Source organism: Stegodyphus dumicola, chromosome 1 (genome assembly GCF_044657685.1).
Source record: "Stegodyphus dumicola isolate Sdum_Otavi_A_Nest chromosome 1, ASM4465768v1".
Taxonomy (NCBI): domain Eukaryota; kingdom Metazoa; phylum Arthropoda; class Arachnida; order Araneae; family Eresidae; genus Stegodyphus; species Stegodyphus dumicola.
This window is the reverse complement of record NC_140768.1, coordinates 288,697,849-288,716,346: the sequence shown is the minus strand read 5'-3', so window position 1 is coordinate 288,716,346 and position 18,498 is coordinate 288,697,849. Positions and strand designations below refer to the sequence as shown.

Genomic DNA, 18,498 nt, shown 5'->3' with positions numbered 1-18,498 from the left:
TTTTGCAGACTGTAAGAGCAATTTTATAAAAGTACGCTTAAACTTTCGATTATGTCAAATAGAATTTCCGATGTTGAAGCTCCCAAAGGATCTAGAAAACGAAAGTATGTTTTGATGTCCATCAAACAAAAAACGAATTGCTACAAAAAATGGATAAAGCCATATCCTTTCTTTATCTAACCGTTCCGAAATCTGCTTATCAATTTTACGCTCTTCTGCGCGGGGGGGGGGGGACGTCGTGGCGGCAATGAACTGGAAGTTGATCTGTCAGCACTATCGTTATCTTCAGGGCAGATGTTTTTATTTTATTCGGCTTATAACTCCTTACTAAACGTAGTATTTAATCTCGATATACTCCGTCTTTGATATGATTTAAATCAAATTCCTCGTCATTATAAATACCACGAATACAAATCAAATAGTTTTCTGGCTGCAATTTTCTAATTTCGGCTATGCGTAAGGTATGCTTTACACATGCGCGCGTTGAAAGAAATGTTTAATAAAGTAAACAAATAAATATTAAGCTTCTTTTTTTGTAAATTTTAATACCCTTTAGATCATAATTGCTCATTATTTTATAAATTATGGTTTCATATTTTTAATTTTATAATTTCTGCATGCCATCTTACCAGATTTAAACTGATGATCTATAATCCGGAATCGCCGAAGTCCCGACGAGTCCGGATTAAAGACTTTTGACTGTATTATATTTAGTATAGACATAAACAAATGTGGTTTTTTACTGTTTATTAAAAATAAAAATTTATTGTAAAAATATTAATTTCATAGTTAAAATTGTTTTACCACTATTTTGTTTTTTATTATACTATGGCTGATGTTTCAGTTAATCGAAATTTTGAATTTATCTTCATTTCGCTTAAAGCATTTTTTTAAAAGTTTTTGCTCATATATGAATAAATTTTTTCCCCTTATTTATTGCTTATTACAGTTTCTTAATTTTTTTTATAAAATATTTCACACCCTTTTGCTACTGTCTTAAAAATGATATATAGTTTTATGAAAAGACTTAATATTGTTGATCTCATAAAAATATATAGTTATTAACTTTCAATACTTTTTTGTTGTTTTTCTTGAACTTCTGTTTTAGATATGAATTCTTTGTATGTTTGCAGTATTCATTCAAATTCGCAAAGTAACCCATTTGGTGAATTGGAGATTTTTCAAAAACGCATCAAACTGGCCCGCAATATCTTCTTTTACTCCATGCCCTTCAGCACAGCAGCAGTCAGAATTACTAAGGGATAAGTGTTAATAATAATACCCCAGTTGGTATAAGTGTTAACAGTAAAATCTCAGTAAATAATAATTTCCCGGTTGGAATAATAAGATTGCCAATTATCCCACTTGAGCGGCATCACAATTTAAACATGCTACTTATTAAAAACAAAATCTTGTAAAGGCACTTGCTCCTATTCACCAAGTTAGAAAAAGTAGGATTTCAGTCAATTATAAAACCGACAGCTTGAGAAAAATCATAAATTACTCTTCCACACCAAAGATAAAATAACAGAAAATTTTTAACAATTTTTTTTAATGTATAAATTGAGACAATTGAGTTTTAATGCATATTTCTTAAATGTTCATATAAAAAACATAAACGAGCTCAAAAACATCAGTAAAACAGGAAAAAAGAACTCACAGATTGTACTGGAGTAGTAGAATCCATATTTGAAGAAGATTCTTGATTGCATGAAATTTGAATATCACTATAAAAATATATAATCTGTTTATTAGTTATGAAAAATTCACATAAAATACATTATACAGTCAAAAGTCGTTTATTCGGACCTCAAAGCTGAAATCTTTCTGCGCATGCGCGCAATACCTTTACGACTGCGCATATGCATGTGCGCAAGCGCAGAATACGTTTTTGCGTGCGCGTTTAATGTATAACGGACGGTATAAGCTAAAATTATCTAATTATCTATTTCAGTTAATGTTGATGATTGTGTTGTTCCTTAATCTTCGAATTGGATCCAGCTTATTATTTTTTGCAGACTGTTAGAGCAATTTTATAAAAGTACGCTTGAACTTTCGATTATGTCAAATAGAATTTCCGATATATATTTACTAATATGTAAAGGATCTACAAAGCGAAAGTACGTTTCAATGTCCATCAAACAAAAAGTGGAATTGCTGCAAAAAATGGATAAAGGCATATCCTTTGTTTCTCTAACCATTCCGAAGTCTGTTTATCAATTTCATGCTGCTCTGCAGGGGCGGGGGACGTCCCGGCGCGCAATGAACTGGAAGTTGATCTGTCAGCACTATCCGTATCTTCAGGGCAGATGTTTTTATTTTATTCAGCTTATAATTCCTTACTAAATGTAGTATTTAATCTCCATGTATTCCGTCTTTGATATGATTTAAATCAAATTCCTCGTCATTATAAATATCACGAGTACACACCAAATAGTTTTCTGGTTGCAATTTTCTAATTTCGACTGTGCGTAATGTATGCTTTAGGCATGTGCGCGTTGAAAGAAATGTTTAATAAAGTAAAAAAATAAATATTAAGCTTTTTTTTTTTTGTAAATTTTGATACCCTTTAGATCATAATTGCTCTTTATTTCATAAATTACGGTTTCATATTTTTAATTTCTGCATGCCATCTTACCAGATTTAAACTGATGATCTATAATCCAGAATCGCCGAAGTCCCAACGAGCCCGGATTAATGACTTTTGACTGTATTTAAAAAATCATATGAAAACAAATAAGTTTTTCATTTTTAATTTAAATAATGTGTGTGCCTTTACAGCAAGCTGATTATTACAGTACAGTCAAAAGTCTTTAATCCGGACTTGTCGGGACTTTGGCGATTCCGGATTATCGATAATCAGTTTAAATCTGGTAAGATGGCATGCAGAAATTATAAAATTAAAAATATGAAACCATAATTTACGAAATAAAGAGCAATTATGATCTAAAGGGTATCAAAATTTACAAAAAAAAAAAAAAAAAAAGCTTTATATTTATTTGCTTACTTTATTAAACATTTCTTTCAACGCACGCATGCGTAAAGCATACATTACACATAGTCGAAATTAGAAAATTGCAACCAGAAAACTATTTGACGTCGTGATATTTATAATGACGAGGAATTAGATTTAAATCATATCAAAGACAGAATACATCGAGATGAAATACTACATTGAGTAAGGAATTATAAGCTGAATAAAATAAAAACATCAGCCCTGAAGATAAGGATAGTGCTGACAGATCAACTTCCAGTTCATTGCGCGCCGCAACGTCCCCCCCCCCCGGCAGAGCAGCGTGAAATTGATAAACAGACTTTGGAATAGTTAGAGAAACAAAGGATATACCTTTATCCATTTTTTGCAGCAATTCCACTTTTTGTTTGATGGACATCGAAGCATGCTTTCGCTTTGTAGATCCTTTGGCAGCTCCAGAATCAGAAATTCTTTTTGACATAATCGAAAGTTCACGCTTACTTTTATAAAATTGCTCTAACAGTCTGCAAAAAATAATAAGCCGGATCCAATTTGAAGATTAAGGAAGAACACAATCTGCAACATTAACTGAAATAGATAATTAGATAATTTTAGCTTAGCTTATACTGTCCGTTATACATTAAACACGCATGCGTAAACATATTATGCGCATGCGCACACGCGTGAACGTATCATGCGTTGACGCATGCGCAGAAAGTTTGTAGCTTTGAGGTCCGGATTATAGATCATTCCAGATTATGGGTGTCCGCATTAACGACTTTTGACTGTATATAAAATAGTCGTAAAATGCAAATAAGAAATAAAACAAAACAAATACAGAAATGAGCAAATAAAACGAATTGCATTGATCCAAGTTGATAATATCATTTACTGGAGGGGATTATAATTTTCAAAGCTAACTATATCAATTTAACTATAACTTAACTATATCAATAGATGATTTGATATTTCAACAAATTTTAAATTGAAGTTTTAAAGAAAGCATACTGCTGAAGCATATACCAACACAATTATCTTCTTAACATATTTGGTACCAATGCAAGAAAACCTACAATTTGCATAAATGTCAATATCTTTATGTAAGATATATAATATTGCTGAAGATGTATATAAAGTAAAAATGCGTACGCAGCTGAAATTAAAAATGAACAATGATGTAAGTACTGTTTACTGTTAACTCTGCCAATCTAATAACAGCAAACACAAATTTACTACTGCTTTTATTTTTTGTGATCATGTCAAATGACTCAAAATCTAAATTTGCAATCTCACGACATTTTATCAATTTCTCCATATAAACACTTTAATTTCTCTATAAATATTTAAAAACTACAGTAAACAAGGTTACCAGAAATTTTTGCCATAAGACATTTTAATAAAAAATTTAAACTTATACATTTAAAAAGTTCACGTCTCTTAGTGTTTGCAGAAACAGGCATCAATTTTCGTATGTAAAAGCCTTATGAAATCATAGTAAATTTTTATTTCTTTATTACAATATTCCAGTCATTTCTCAAGTATCAATTTCGTTCATTACTAAAAAAATCATAAAATACTCTTGTAGAACTGCCTCCTCTTCATCATCACTAGCACAGTCACGTATAAATGAATTACGAGGTACAATATCAACGAATTAACATACAGCAGTAAAGAGCAAAAGCGAATTTAAAGTAATTTAGACTTGGTGAATCTTTTTAATCTACTATTGTCTAAAATGCGTGTAACATCAAAAACTGTTATTCAAACTGATTTTTCGGATTTCTGACTAATTTTGGGCAGCATAAAACAATACGCGAAAGATCGAACTGCACATAATAGCATGCCTTTAAAATAAAGTAGACCAAAACGATTCATACTTTGAATGCATAATTCCTAACTTTCAGAACCAGGCACACCGGGTAATCGCAGGACATGCATCCTTTTATCACTATTAATTTCTTATGAAAAATACATAAACACATTTCTATTCGAAAATGAGGCTAAAATATGAATAAGATAATAATAACATCTAAATTAGGTATAAAAAAATAAAATCTACCTGAATTACTGCAATTTCCAGCGACTCTACCAACCTGCAGTTAAACAGACGGTTACAGCTACTACTGCACACAGATGTAAGTAAAACAAAATATAAACACATCACATTATACTTGAATTTCACTTTAACGTGGGGAAGGGTGAAAGAAACCTCTTAAAACGTTATTAGTCTAATAAATTTCTCCAGTATAAGTGATAAGCAATATAACAGTGCTTTTTATCGTCTTATAATTCAAATAATTACAGTCACGCCAATCAAACACCAATTTTTTTTTTTTTTTTATTATTATTATTCGTTTAGTTTGGGGTCGTAAATTTGTTCCATTACTGTTATTCATTTTTTTCAATTTAAATTTTTAAATTCATTTAAAGCGGCAAATTATTTTTTAACATTTTAGGCACACATATATACTCTTCTAAAAAAATAAGACATATAGAGCAAAAATTATCTATGATGAAAATACGTATATATGAAGCATATGAGAAAGAAAGAAAATTATTGCGACTCAACAGCACTGAGATAATTATTTCGGTTAGAGGAGTTAAAAGGTGAAAAAATTATGTCCTGTATCATACTCGCAGAATCAGATATAACTGACTAGCCGGCGCAAAATAGACACTGACGTACAATAGACTGAGAAACAATATAAGATGACAGATACATAAACATGCTCCAGTTAGCTAGACAGAATTTCTATATCATTATACTCAGCCTCTTCGGCTTTATCCTACATCCTTACAATGTTGTGGGTATACTGTGGGGGGGGGGACATAATATTCGCAAAAATGCAGTGAAGTATTGTGATACCATAAGGATAATAGAAAGGATTCCAAGAGTGTTTCGGTTCCCATGAAAAACTCTCAAGTATCGATGCCTTGTGGCATTCGACAATAAATATAGACTATTAGTTAGAAGTCAAACAACAAAAAACAGCGTTATATTTAGGACTAGTTTCGATGGTTTTTTTCGAAGCATCATCCTCCGCTGCAAAAAGCGCAAATGAACGAGATAAGATTATATCTATGCCTATGAACGAGATCATTATATCTTATCTCGTTCATTTGCGCTTTTGCAGCGGAGGATGATGGTTCCGTAACACCATCGAAACTAGTCCTGTGAAAATTTGACGCTGATTTTTGCTGTTTGACTTCTAAATTAATATTTGTTCGGCTTGTTATTGTATCTTAAATATAGACTAGTTGGACAGCTAGTTCAATTTTACATATCTATAGCGCAACTTATCGGGGCTTGGAAATATAACTCACCCATTATGACTACTGAGTACACCGTACATCCTACTTCGATCAAATCGGCCTGTAATGCTTGCAACTGGTGTCAACGATTTCCGTTGACTTATGATAAATGGCAGAATTATCTTCGGAAATGCAGTTTTCAGTTTGCAACCCGTTTTACTGTGGTCTGGAAATTTTTGCATTATTAATGGCCACAGATGGTAAGAAGTAGCTTGGCTGTTACAAGTCCTTCATCCGGATGTTCTGTTATTACCTAGATCATGTTACACAAATAAAACAGTGAAATCGCTAAAACCGCTGAGTCGCAACACTGTTCAGATGCATAATCTGGCGATAAAACTCGATCAATATCGATTCCACTTCGAGTTGCTAGTAGAATGGTTTTGAATTTAATCAACATATCCTTTTTAAGTGCGATTAAACGGCGACCTGCATCTTCATTTGGGCTGTTTTTACTATTTTCGGATCCATAACAAAAGTATCCTATGAAACAGGAAGAAGCTGAAGCTACTCTCACAGCTATTCTTGCTTTCGAGCATGGAGGTACATCAAAAAGCCTCGAAAGCAAGAGCTTTTTGATGTACCTCCATCTTCGCAGATTTCTGTTTTCTACGATGCCAGATACATAAACATACTCCAGTTAGTTAGACAGAATTTCAGTATCATTACACTCAGTATCTCCATCCATACCGTACATGGCTGTTGGAGACTGTTATCGTACATGGCCGTCCACCTGTTGGAGTGTTGATTCTAACTTATCCGTATATTCGTTCTGGGGTTCCTGAAGACAACATAGCTGCCAACATTGAAATATGATAAACCGGTTCCCGGGAAGATTTCGCGCTGGATAGTAATGCCATTTTATAGGAACTCAAAACTGACTGAAGTCCAACTTTAGCACACCAGTATTTAATGCATGAAATTATAGTAACACAAATTTTAAATAACGGCATACTGCCTTAATGCCTGATCAGAAAAGATAGAGCCTAGGCTAAAAACAAACCATTTCTTCTGAATCTTACAAATATAAAGTTATATTAATGTATTATTTTCAAAATGGAAACACGCCTACGTACTACACTGCTGGCTATTAAAATTGCTACACAATGAAGAAAAACAGTTGCAAAATCATGTTTAGTTTAGAAACACAATACGATGGGAAATCAAATTTCAAATAATTTTGAGGAACAGAACATACAGAAATAAATATCCTAATTATATACATCCGCTGTACAGCTAGGATAAAGTAGAACAGACTCTGGATAGCATTTTGGAATATTGCAGTCCAAGTGACTTCAATTCCATGCCAGTTTCCTTTGCAATGATTGGCAAATGTTTTCATGCTAGCCTCTCGGCAACAGCCAAACCAGCAGTTAAACACCCTATGTATTGAGGAAACGTCAGCCAGAGCAAGATCAGTAAAATACGATATCTTAGAAACCTTGTGACAGCATATGCATCATGCGGTTTCGTGCTGCTCTGTTGAAAGGTGTGGCAACAAAGACCACAGCCACAGGAATCACAACCCTATACATGTAACGGCGACTGGATAAAATACCAAATACGTGCTCTGTAAGGAATTAATGTTTATCCAATGGTGCACCTCCTAGCATCAATCTAAGCCTGTACTGAGTCGGTATGACGATTAAGGATGCTAGTTTACACCCTCAATTTCATTGGCACCTTCACACACGAATACGAGCATCATGATGCTGTAAGCATAAGCTTTATTTGTCGGAAATATTAAACTTACACCACAGATGCGTGTAAAGCGTTGTTCGATTCACTGCTGTAGGCACTGATCGCTGTCCTGTAGAGTCAAAAGAAGCTAGCCATGTGCGCCTTACTGACGCCTTGACTTTCGCCCATAGCGCTGCTGACCACTCGCGCATCGTACGTGCGAATACTTTGTGCGTGGGGACCCTTTGTGATCCCGCACATCGCTTTGGCAGGTCATCCTGGATCCATACTTTGAAAATTATCATAATATTTACCGGATGAACTTAAGAAACAAATGCAAGGTGCGATAGTCCGCAGTCCTAGTAGGCTACGTTTTTCTCCCAACTGAATTCCGATACATTGTAATATTGCTTTACATGAAGCATAACACAAGCCCCACAAAATAAAATGCTGGATCCTATTCTGTTCGAAGCTTAGGGCTCTGGATGAAATTAGAGTTTCACTGAAAAATTAGGAAGTTCCGAAGTTAAGAATTCCAAAATTAAGAAGAACCGGGTTTTTGTGGATTCCTGCTAAAAATATAGAGTACTATTTCAAGATATGGTAGAAATACAAAGCTTTCTTTTCCTAGCACACCAATAAAATAAAAAATGAAAACAAAATCTGAAATGTTTCAGATTTTAAATTACGTCCAAAGGGGCGTTTTTTTAACATTTTGTGTGTTACCTTTCTTTATTAAATATCATGTTCCTCGCACTTAAACCATAAAATCCAGTGCAACAGCAATATCGCAAAATAGTTTTAAAACGAGCATCTTTAGAATTTCGGATACAGACTCACGCGCTGGAGATAAAAAATGTTTTTTCTGCACAACGTTGCCATTGCTCGCTTTGAAATCCTTGAGTTTGTTAATCAAAAATTCGTCAAAGTTTTAAAAAATAGGAAATCGATCATAAAACAAATTTCAAATTTCAAATTTGGTCTTCCACATGCTCATATTCGTTGGAGGATTACGTTATTCAAAATTCGATGACTCTATGTACCGTTGTTTTATCAAAATACGAGAAATATACATACATTTATGCAGATTTTTCATTATTTAATTTCTTCAAATATAATGCAGGACTTTAACATTTTGTGGCAACAGTTTGAAAAGTGAACCGACATTTATGAGTCCGACGCAAAATGCCGAAACGAAACTAATAGTCCTTCGGGATTCAAATCCCTTTGGACTAAAAAGGGCTAAAGAATTTGTAATAAAAATAGATAGAAAGCAACAATAAGCTCTCACAGTATGGAAAGAAAATTTTAACTAAAAGTGTACGTATGAAAATAGGGAGGAACCAAACATTGCCCGACCACGACCCCGAATTATAGCTGTCAAGGCGAATACTGGAAGAAGAGGCAACTCACAGAGTCCGAGGGTTGGTTTGTAAGTTGACAGTAAACATAAAATTGTGTATAAGTAACCATTTTCAGACCATAAAGTTGGTTACTTTGTACGTAAGATCTGCAGGTGCTTTTTTCTAAGATAAATCTCTAGTATTAGATATGCGAGTTATTTATACTACTATTTCACTATGTTAAGGCGTTTCTGCTTGGAGAACATTTAGAAACATAAATGCCGAGTCCGCTCAACCGTTCTATTCTAAATTAAGGATAACTGAGACTGACGATATGATAACACGACTAGGATGATCATGAGATGTTTACCCGTTCCTTTACAAGATTTCTTCAATTTATCGCATTCTTAAATGATAAGGTTTCAAGGGGGCTTGCTTTTTTTATTTTCCCCTTAAACGTTCTCATTTATGGATTCTTTTTCCATTCAAAATAAAGTATATGTTCAGAAGTTAGTAAGAATTTCCAAGATTTACCTATAATACAAAATAAAATGTTACAAAATCAAAATAATTTTTTGCTGAAACTGAGGCTTCCTTAGTTTCATGAAAAGTAGTAGCACCGAAACGTATCGTATTTAGGGCTCCATTGTGCTTCGGCTACAATTAAGATTTACATTAAAAATTGTTCCTAAACACATTTAGAATTTAAACTGCTTTGACAGATACATTTAACATTAAGAATTTTTACATATTTCAAAGTTGTAGAAGAAATTCTATATTATGAAATGCATGTTATACCATCCATGATGAGTAAAAATACTTTCTTACAGGATACTTAAGAAACTTTGATACCATCTTTCTAAATCAAGCCTGGGTTAACAACATCCCACTGCGCAATTCTGCACAACTCTCAAGCAAGAATCACCATATTTTAAAATAGTCTACTCTCTTTTTCTTTTCATGGCTCTTCAAGTAAATAAATTTTAAAAAAATTGAATTTTTCAACTTGTGTACTATTTTGTAACTTCTAGTTTTGTTGAAATCAAGATAGAATTTCATAGAACGTAAACCATCGTTCCATCTTCATTAACAAGTACTCCGCCTTTAAGAGGACCTTGCTTGTATTGTCACCCCTTAATGCTTAATCCCTCGGAATGTTCAAGAATAAATTATTTTAACTTCTGATACTAGCTGATGAACCTTCCAGTCTAAAATGGCAGTAATTCTCCAAAAGAGAAAACACGATTCCTAACTGGAAGGAAAAATCTTGTTTCTACCATTACAAAGTGGCGCCTAAAGGTACATAAGGTAGAATTTGAAGCGAACATAAAATCACAGCAAGGCAGTGAGCACTAAAGTGATTAAAAATGATGTCACAGATGTGAAAATGTCCAATAACAATAGAATGACCCTGATTCCAAATTAGTGTAGCGATCTCGAGAGCAACTCAACACTCGAAAATTTGAGAGTAGGAATTCTTGAACATAGCGCACGGGAGCTCTTTTGCGCTAGAGGTAGAAAACTCAATTCACATTAATCATACTTAGAATCGAGTCCCAAAGTCATTACTATCTTCAAGGGCATGTGAAACTCGTGCCCTGCTCACTTCTCATTGGTACTAATAGATGGTGACACAAGCAAGCAACTACATACCCGAAGCCATCATGTTTCTCGCACCATGTGATCGTTACACTAGTACAGCTAACCAGGAGTTTGAGTTCGAACATCTCAAACTCAGCTGCAATAAAAATATCTTTTACATTGTTTTAAAATTTTTTTAAATTTTTACATTCATTTAAAAAAAAAAAATGTAAAACCGAATAGGAAAATCATGTATTCAGCGTTCAAATAATCCGGCTATTTGCCTAATTTTCCAGGAGAGTATATGAGTATTGACACAGTTCAATAGATTCTGAATATGGTGCTAACATAACTTCCCTCACAACAGCTAACTATAGCTAATGAATCTATTCAAAATTTGCCTAGATAACAATATGCATTCACATTAGAAACTACACAGCCACAAGCTAGTGTAGAAGCAAGTTTTGCTGTTTTATATATTTACAAAAATAAACAAACTGCCCTCTAATAAAGATTATATTGAGAAAGTATAACTGAAGCTTGTCGAACTATATGCTGATCTGAAACACAAATTTAAGAACACAGGTTTGTCTTGAAAAATCAATGTAAAAACTGAATGTTGTAGAGTCATTATAGAGATGTGAAAAATGTGCAATGCCCTCACCGGGATTCGAACTCCGGACCTCCTGAATATGTTTCGCATATGCTTCTAATTACACCACCAAGGCATGCAGGAACGAGGGAGAAAATACCTTATATACTCCCCTTTTTAAATGGATACTGGGGATTAAGGGACACAGTCAGCAAATCCTCGTGGTGACAAATCACAGTCTATTACCTTTTATTTCGAGCACCACTTATAGAGCAATTAGTGTTTGGGGATGCTGGAGACGTGAAAAATGTGCAATGCCCTTGCTGGGATTCGAACTCCAGACCTCCTGAATACATGTCAAGTAAGCTTCCTGTTACACGATGAAGGCATGCGGGAAAGAGATAAAAAATATGTTATAATGTATTGATATAATTTAAATGACCAGTTATTAACAGTGTTACAGTCCATAGCATGGTACTCAATAGCTCTCATTAAAAGTAATGATCACATAGGCATCGCACAACTATTATTTTTTATGCATGAGTTGCCCCTAAATTTAAAATTATTGCAAAGGTCCTTTTAATGAAATTTTTAAAGGGTTTAACTTTATGTTAACCTGTTATTAACTTGAACTATAACAGGTGCTGATATATTTGAAAAAGTTCAAAATTGCCTCAGAAGATATAATCTAACATGGAACAAAATGGTAAATGCGATAACTCACAGAACTCCAGGTTCAACAAGGAAAAATGTTGCCACATTAAAAGAATCAGGATAAAATTTGTGAAAATTATCTCAATCAAAATTTAATTGCTATTCACTGTGTTATATATGAACAGGCATTATGTAAAAATGTGCTTAAAGTTGAACATATATTTTATATTAAGCTTGTAAATTTAATATGATTAAAGAGTTTGAAACAAATAAATATCTATATAGTTTTCTTTGAGATACTGAATCCAGGTACAAAAGTATTAAATAATCCAATGGCTCAGTTCCCGTATTAGCTTAGAAAAAGTTCTCCAGTGAGTATGGGATTTAAAAAATGATACCATTTTATTTTTTAAAATAAAATAAATTGTGGAATTTCTTGAATTAACTGACAATGACTGGTTTTGGGATTTTGCTTTTACTTCAAATATTAAGGCAAACTCTGTAAGGTAAAATTCAACGTGTCCATAATAAGATACAAAGTTTGAATGGATTCAAGTTTAAAACTAGTTATTCCAAACAGATTTATTGACAAACAAGATAAACCACTTTCCAATTATAAAGTTTTAAAGATAGCAAAAAAATTTTATTTCAAAATATACTGAAACTATCAAAGTATTTATTAATGGCTTTTCACAAAGATTTGGTGATTTTCAAAACTTCAAATTAAGTCTGACAACAATCCATGTTACATTTTCAATATAAACAAATAGTGTACCAAATGTGCTTAACTTTAGTATCTAGAACAGCAGAATAATAATGATTTGAAATAATTGCTGAGCTATAAAGAAATTTGTACTTTAAAATACTTTTAAATTAAACAAATTTGACAAAATTAAAGATTTTGCTGAAAGAGCATTGATTATTCTTGATTAACTTATGCATGTTAACAAATATGACAGAAATATCACAAAAAAGCACAATAAAAGCATTTTACAATTAGGCATTGCTGATGGTTAAAACAGTTTTAAGAATCTCCAATGAAAAATTAATATCTAAAACTGAAAAGAGGGTAAATATTGATATAAAAACTCTCCATTTTATTAAATTGTTAGTTGTTAAAATTCGTTTTCCCTTATAATAACAATCCACATAAAAAATACTGGCCTATTTGTATTCTTCCCCCCCCCTTTTTCTAAATCCTTAGCTTCGCCCTCAACCAAAAGGGTTTGTGCAGGCCTAAATGGCATATGGAATTTATAGATTATTTTAGAGTAAACACACCTACAGTATACTTCAAGATATAAATAAAAGCAACAGATTGACATTTTAATATTTAGATGTCACATATACTATTTGATTATTTTTTCCATACGTTTCTATAGTCATATTATTTTGCACAAAACCTTTATTTTTTTTTTTTTTAATATGTACACTTTAAAAGATTTAAAAAAGCTTCTTTTTGAAGATCTTCTATAATCCTCATATAACTTTTCTGTCACACCATTCTTTCAAAGGATATAAGCAAATTAAAACCAGAGTTGTAGCTAGGGTTTTCAGCACCCGGAGACAGCTGAACATTTCACGCCCAGTCATGTTTGCTAAGAATGGAAAATATTTAATTCTAAAATTTTGTAACATCAGTTTGGCTTCCCCTAGATGCTGTACCCACAGACAGATCACCCCTTTGCCCCTCTCTAGCAGATTAAAACATGTATGAAATGTTATTTTAGTTTTATTTATTTTATTTTACAAATGCCAAACAAAAGCATTTAAGCCATTAGTTCATGGGCTCTCCAGTATTTTAACAATTATTTAAATGTTCAAATATCATAGGCTTATTGCAGTCACACAAAACAAAGTCTGTGGAATCCACCACTCCAATTCCGTACAGGTGGTCTCGCAGTCACGTCTAGTCAGACGTTTAAACACAGGTACTGCTGTCTTTCTTGAAAACTAGGAATGAAAGTCGTCTCTTCCTGAAATGAAATATTCAAACTGGGAATAAAAGTTCTTTTTCTCCAGAATCCTCATCTCTTATACATTGAATCTTCATCATCAGAATCCTCATCTCTTATACATTGAATCATATCCTGCTTAAGAATGTTCTTAAGAGTCAGATAAAGAAACAATTTAGTCGCATGAAAACAAAGTGCTCAATTAACATGTTTGCATTATAAAAGTTTCTCTCTTAGCCAATGTATCAGCTTTTTTTTATTATTATTCAGAAGGGCTTAAAGCGCACTTTTGGAATCTGGCAATATAACTGCCTTTACAAAAGAGTGGCTATGGATTGAACAGTTGTTGAATAGCCACAGCAATGATTTCAATTTCCTCCTTAAAGACAGTAATAAGAGAATCCATTAGTAAGTAGAAACTAAAATGTTCGCTATGGATACCTACTCCAGCACCGTGCACGCTCTTTCCAACATAGAGCTGTCAGTATAGACATGCAACAACTCATTTTGAGGATAGCGAATCCCAGTAGTTTCCATTGCAATGGATTTTAATTGCGAATTGCTCATTTCGTTTTTAACAAGCCTTTGTATAAGATCAAGATTTACACTCAAATTCATACAGTCCAAAGGATGATGGGGAAGAGGTAAAATTAAATAACCTCGGCTCAATTCCAAAGCATCAGATTCTCTCTGAGCAGCCTGAATAAAGCCAATTTGAGTTTTAGGATTTCATTATTATAGTTATTATTTCATTATTCAATATTAAAATTTTCATTACTATAATTCCTCCAAAAAGAGTTGTCGGGCAAATGCACCAACTTTTGGTATAAATAGGATTGCTTTTCCCTTAATAAAATTTTATTTTAAACTAACCAGTTTTGTTCAGCTATATATCTTTTCCGTCTTCTCTGTTTCCATTTCCTGGCAAAATAATACTTCAGTTTCATGTGATATGCAAAGTACAGTAGAAAAACACTATTTGAGATGGGGTTTGAGTTGCTTCAGACAGACTGTATTCTGCCGTTTGGCCATATTGTTTCACAGAACTAAAACTACTATGAGGCGTATTCGGAAACTAAGTACCGTTTTGGAAAAAAAAAAAAAAAAAAAAAATAGTAAAACAATTTTTTCGAATTCAATTTTATTTTTACATGAAAATACATGTCTTAAACTATTTTTCAACATAGTTTCCGCCAACGATCAAACACTTGTCATAGCGGGTGACCAGTTTTTGTATACCATCGTCAAAGAAACTTCCCACCTGTTTCGATAACTATGACTCCACAGCATTTTTTGTGTCATCATCAGATCCAAAGCGCTTGCCACCAAGCTCGCGCTTCATGTGCAGGAACAAGTGATAGCCGGACGACGCCTCGAACTGCTCCCAATGAAACTGTCGAATTAACGATCGAGTGACACCAGCAGTATGGGGCCGAGCATTGCCATGGAGCAACACAATTCCTTTACTGAGCATTCCTCTTCGTTTGTTTTGAATGGCACGCCTTAGTTTTGTTAAAGTCTCACAATATCGTGCCGCATTAATGGTTTCACCTCTGGGAAGAAATTCAGTAAGCAAAATGCCTTTCCTACCCCAGAAGACAGTGCACATGATTTTTTGTGATGACATTGTCACTTTGAACTTTTGTTTTTTCGGAGAATGAGTGCGTCTCCACTCCATCGATTGTTGTTTCGATTCTGGTGTGAAATGACACACCCAAGTTTCATCACCTGTCACAATTTGGTTTAAAAAGTTTTCTTCCTGATCACTGTACCACGTGAGAAATGTCAGGGCACTACCAAGTTGCTTTGTTTTGTGAACATCAGTGAGCATTTTTGGAACCCATCGGGAACACAGTTTGCAATAATTCAAGCAGTCAGACACAATTTCAAACAAAATAGTATGTGAAATTTGTGGAAATGCCTCTGAATGAAAAAAAAAAAAAAAAAAAAAAAAACAAATGAAAGAGTTGTCATTGTGAAGCATCTGTTCTCATGAATTGCTTCATCAACTTTCCTTACCAAATTATCGGTGACAACAGAAGGCCGACCACTCCGAGCCTCGGCGTGGACATTTGTTCAACCTGCATTAAACATTCTTACCCACTTTCTCACCATTCCATCACTTATCGCGTATTCACCATAAACTTCTGTCACTTGACGATAAATTTCAGCCGGTTTAACATTCCTCGTGTTCAAAAATTTAATCACGGCACAAATCTCACAGTCAGCAGGAGAACTAATTGTCTTAAACATTTTGAATGTGCACAGCAAACTGAAAACACAACATAGAGCAACCAAAATGACGACAATTGAAAGTCAGTGAACAAGAAAGACTAGTGCGTATGCGTGGGACGCCTACCACAGCCTTGCAGCAGCGTTAGAATGAAACGGTACTTAGTTTCCGAATACGCTACATGTTTTATGGACATGCCTGTTTGTGTGTGTCAGTGGTAGGGCATATAAGCCAACTCATGTTAATTATCTCTGTGCAGCTTCGGTGATTATTTAACTTAGCTTTAATTTTATATGTTTATTTTGAGTTGCAGCCAAAAATATTGTCTAAGTTGTAAGCACCATGAGTGCCATCTGTAAATTCTTTCTTGAAATGAAGAAAAGTGTCTTTTCACCCTTCTCATGTCTTGTCATTGATACAGTTTGATCTTAATGAATGGTTGCTTCACAGTTCAAGTAAAGATCTAGCCAACAAAGTAACTTTAATTTAGCTAGAATCTTATAAACATATATAATGTATATTACAAGTTAAAAAATTTCAGACTATGAATTTATAAAATCTTAAAAGTTTGAACCAGGTTTATACACTGAAGTCTAGTTAATGATCAATTTTTGGTTTGCTTTATTTTCACCACCTGAGAAAGTTCCTTAGTTATAAAAATATTAATTTATAAAAAATGTTATAAATTAGAAATTTTCACACTGCAGACATCCAAGATTATTTCTAAAATCACTGGTTTAAAACATGTAATGGAAGTTTTAGAATCATTTATTATTACTGTTCATGATTGTCTCTAACTATTTTGAATCTTCAGGTTCAAAATATATACAACTGTTTCCTGTAAACGTATCATATTAAATCCATGACAAGATTCTTGTAAAAGAAATGTTCTTGAACCATCCACAGTTAAAAAAAGACTATAATGGGTAACTGATAAAAACTAATCACTTTATTTAAAGGAATTCTCAAAGAAACAAACTTGAGATTATTATATGTTGCCTTTTTTTAGAGAGGGAGAGGGTAAAAAAGAGCAGTTAAACTTTTACTTTGCTTTTTTACTGTTGAAATAAATTATTTAGTATTTTCTGAATAAAATTTTAAAAATTTCAAAAGAATAGATTTCTTAACAAACACGATAAAAAGAAAATTTAAAATTTCATTTATATGACACTTCTGAAGCCCAGGGAATTGAAGAAATATGATGAAAAACATGCTAAATAAAAAAACTGGTTAAATTTAAAATTCCCTTTTAAAAAATTAACAAATAATAAAGTTGGGTTCTTGTTAAATTTCAGAAAAATCAGTTCTCTTCTTTGATGGAAAAAAAAAAAGAAAAGAAATTTTAACTTTCAATTTATATGAAATTTTTGAAGTTCACATCAAGAAAATCTGATACAAAAATAGGCTAAATTCCCTGAAAAATTTAGAGATAATGAAATTCAAATTTGCAAGTGAATTTTCATGAAAATTCACTAATATATAACATACAACTTCTGATAAATGAAATATGTGTGTGTTTGTATATATATATATATATATATATATATATATATATATATATATAATTCTTATGTGATTTGACATACTAGGGGAAAAGGAAGACTGGTTCATATTCACATCATAAACAAGGGAAAACATTAAAAAAAAGAGAGAGAGACCCTTGCATCCAGCTCATTTGTCGAGATTCAAAGTTCATTTGCTGGGATTTGAAGCTACCAGCATCCAGCAGTTTTAAACTATTTGCCCATGGTAGGCCTTTTTTAAAAAATGATTAAAGCACAGATTATAGCTTTCCAGAATGGAGCTTTTTTTCTCTCTCTCACTGTTTTTCTACAAGGGTATTTAATTGATACTATGAACATACGATTTTCTGGAAAATAATAATATATAACACCAAAGTTATGAACAGCATTCCTATCAATTCTAAGTAATAAAGCTGCTGAATTTGAAGAAATTTAAAAACACTCAAATATAATAAAATTCAAAACTGTTCATTAATGAAGTCAAGGTTCGTAAATTCACTACATATACCATGTAATTATTCTGTTATTTTAGACAATCTTTCTTGGCATTAAACAAATTCATTTAAGACAAGCTTGCAAGTTAACATAAATTTTAAAATCCAAAACATACATTAAAACTTATTTAAGAATTGCAAATCAGAATAAATTTTT

The 18,498-nt window shown here is 32.9% G+C and overlaps 1 protein-coding gene and 1 long non-coding RNA gene across 4 annotated transcripts in view; one reads left to right on the top strand and one right to left on the bottom strand.

Moving 5' to 3' along the window:
- Positions 1-18,498, bottom strand: part of Acn (apoptotic chromatin condensation inducer acinus) — a 108,041-nt gene that overhangs the window by 49,490 nt on the left and 40,053 nt on the right. For all 3 annotated transcript variants that reach the window (XR_004757459.2, XR_004757460.2, XM_035354321.2), the window contains exon 6: positions 1,661-1,727. Coding sequence is in view for 1 of the 3 variants with exons in the window: in XM_035354321.2 (XP_035210212.1) it covers positions 1,661-1,727 (67 nt within the window). In the remaining 2 variants the exon portion in view is untranslated. The remainder of the gene's footprint in view (positions 1-1,660; positions 1,728-18,498) is intronic.
- Positions 8,872-10,306, top strand: LOC146999581 (uncharacterized). The gene is made up of 2 exons (XR_015038737.1): positions 8,872-9,398; positions 10,140-10,306. It is a non-coding gene; the product is annotated as an uncharacterized LOC146999581 (long non-coding RNA).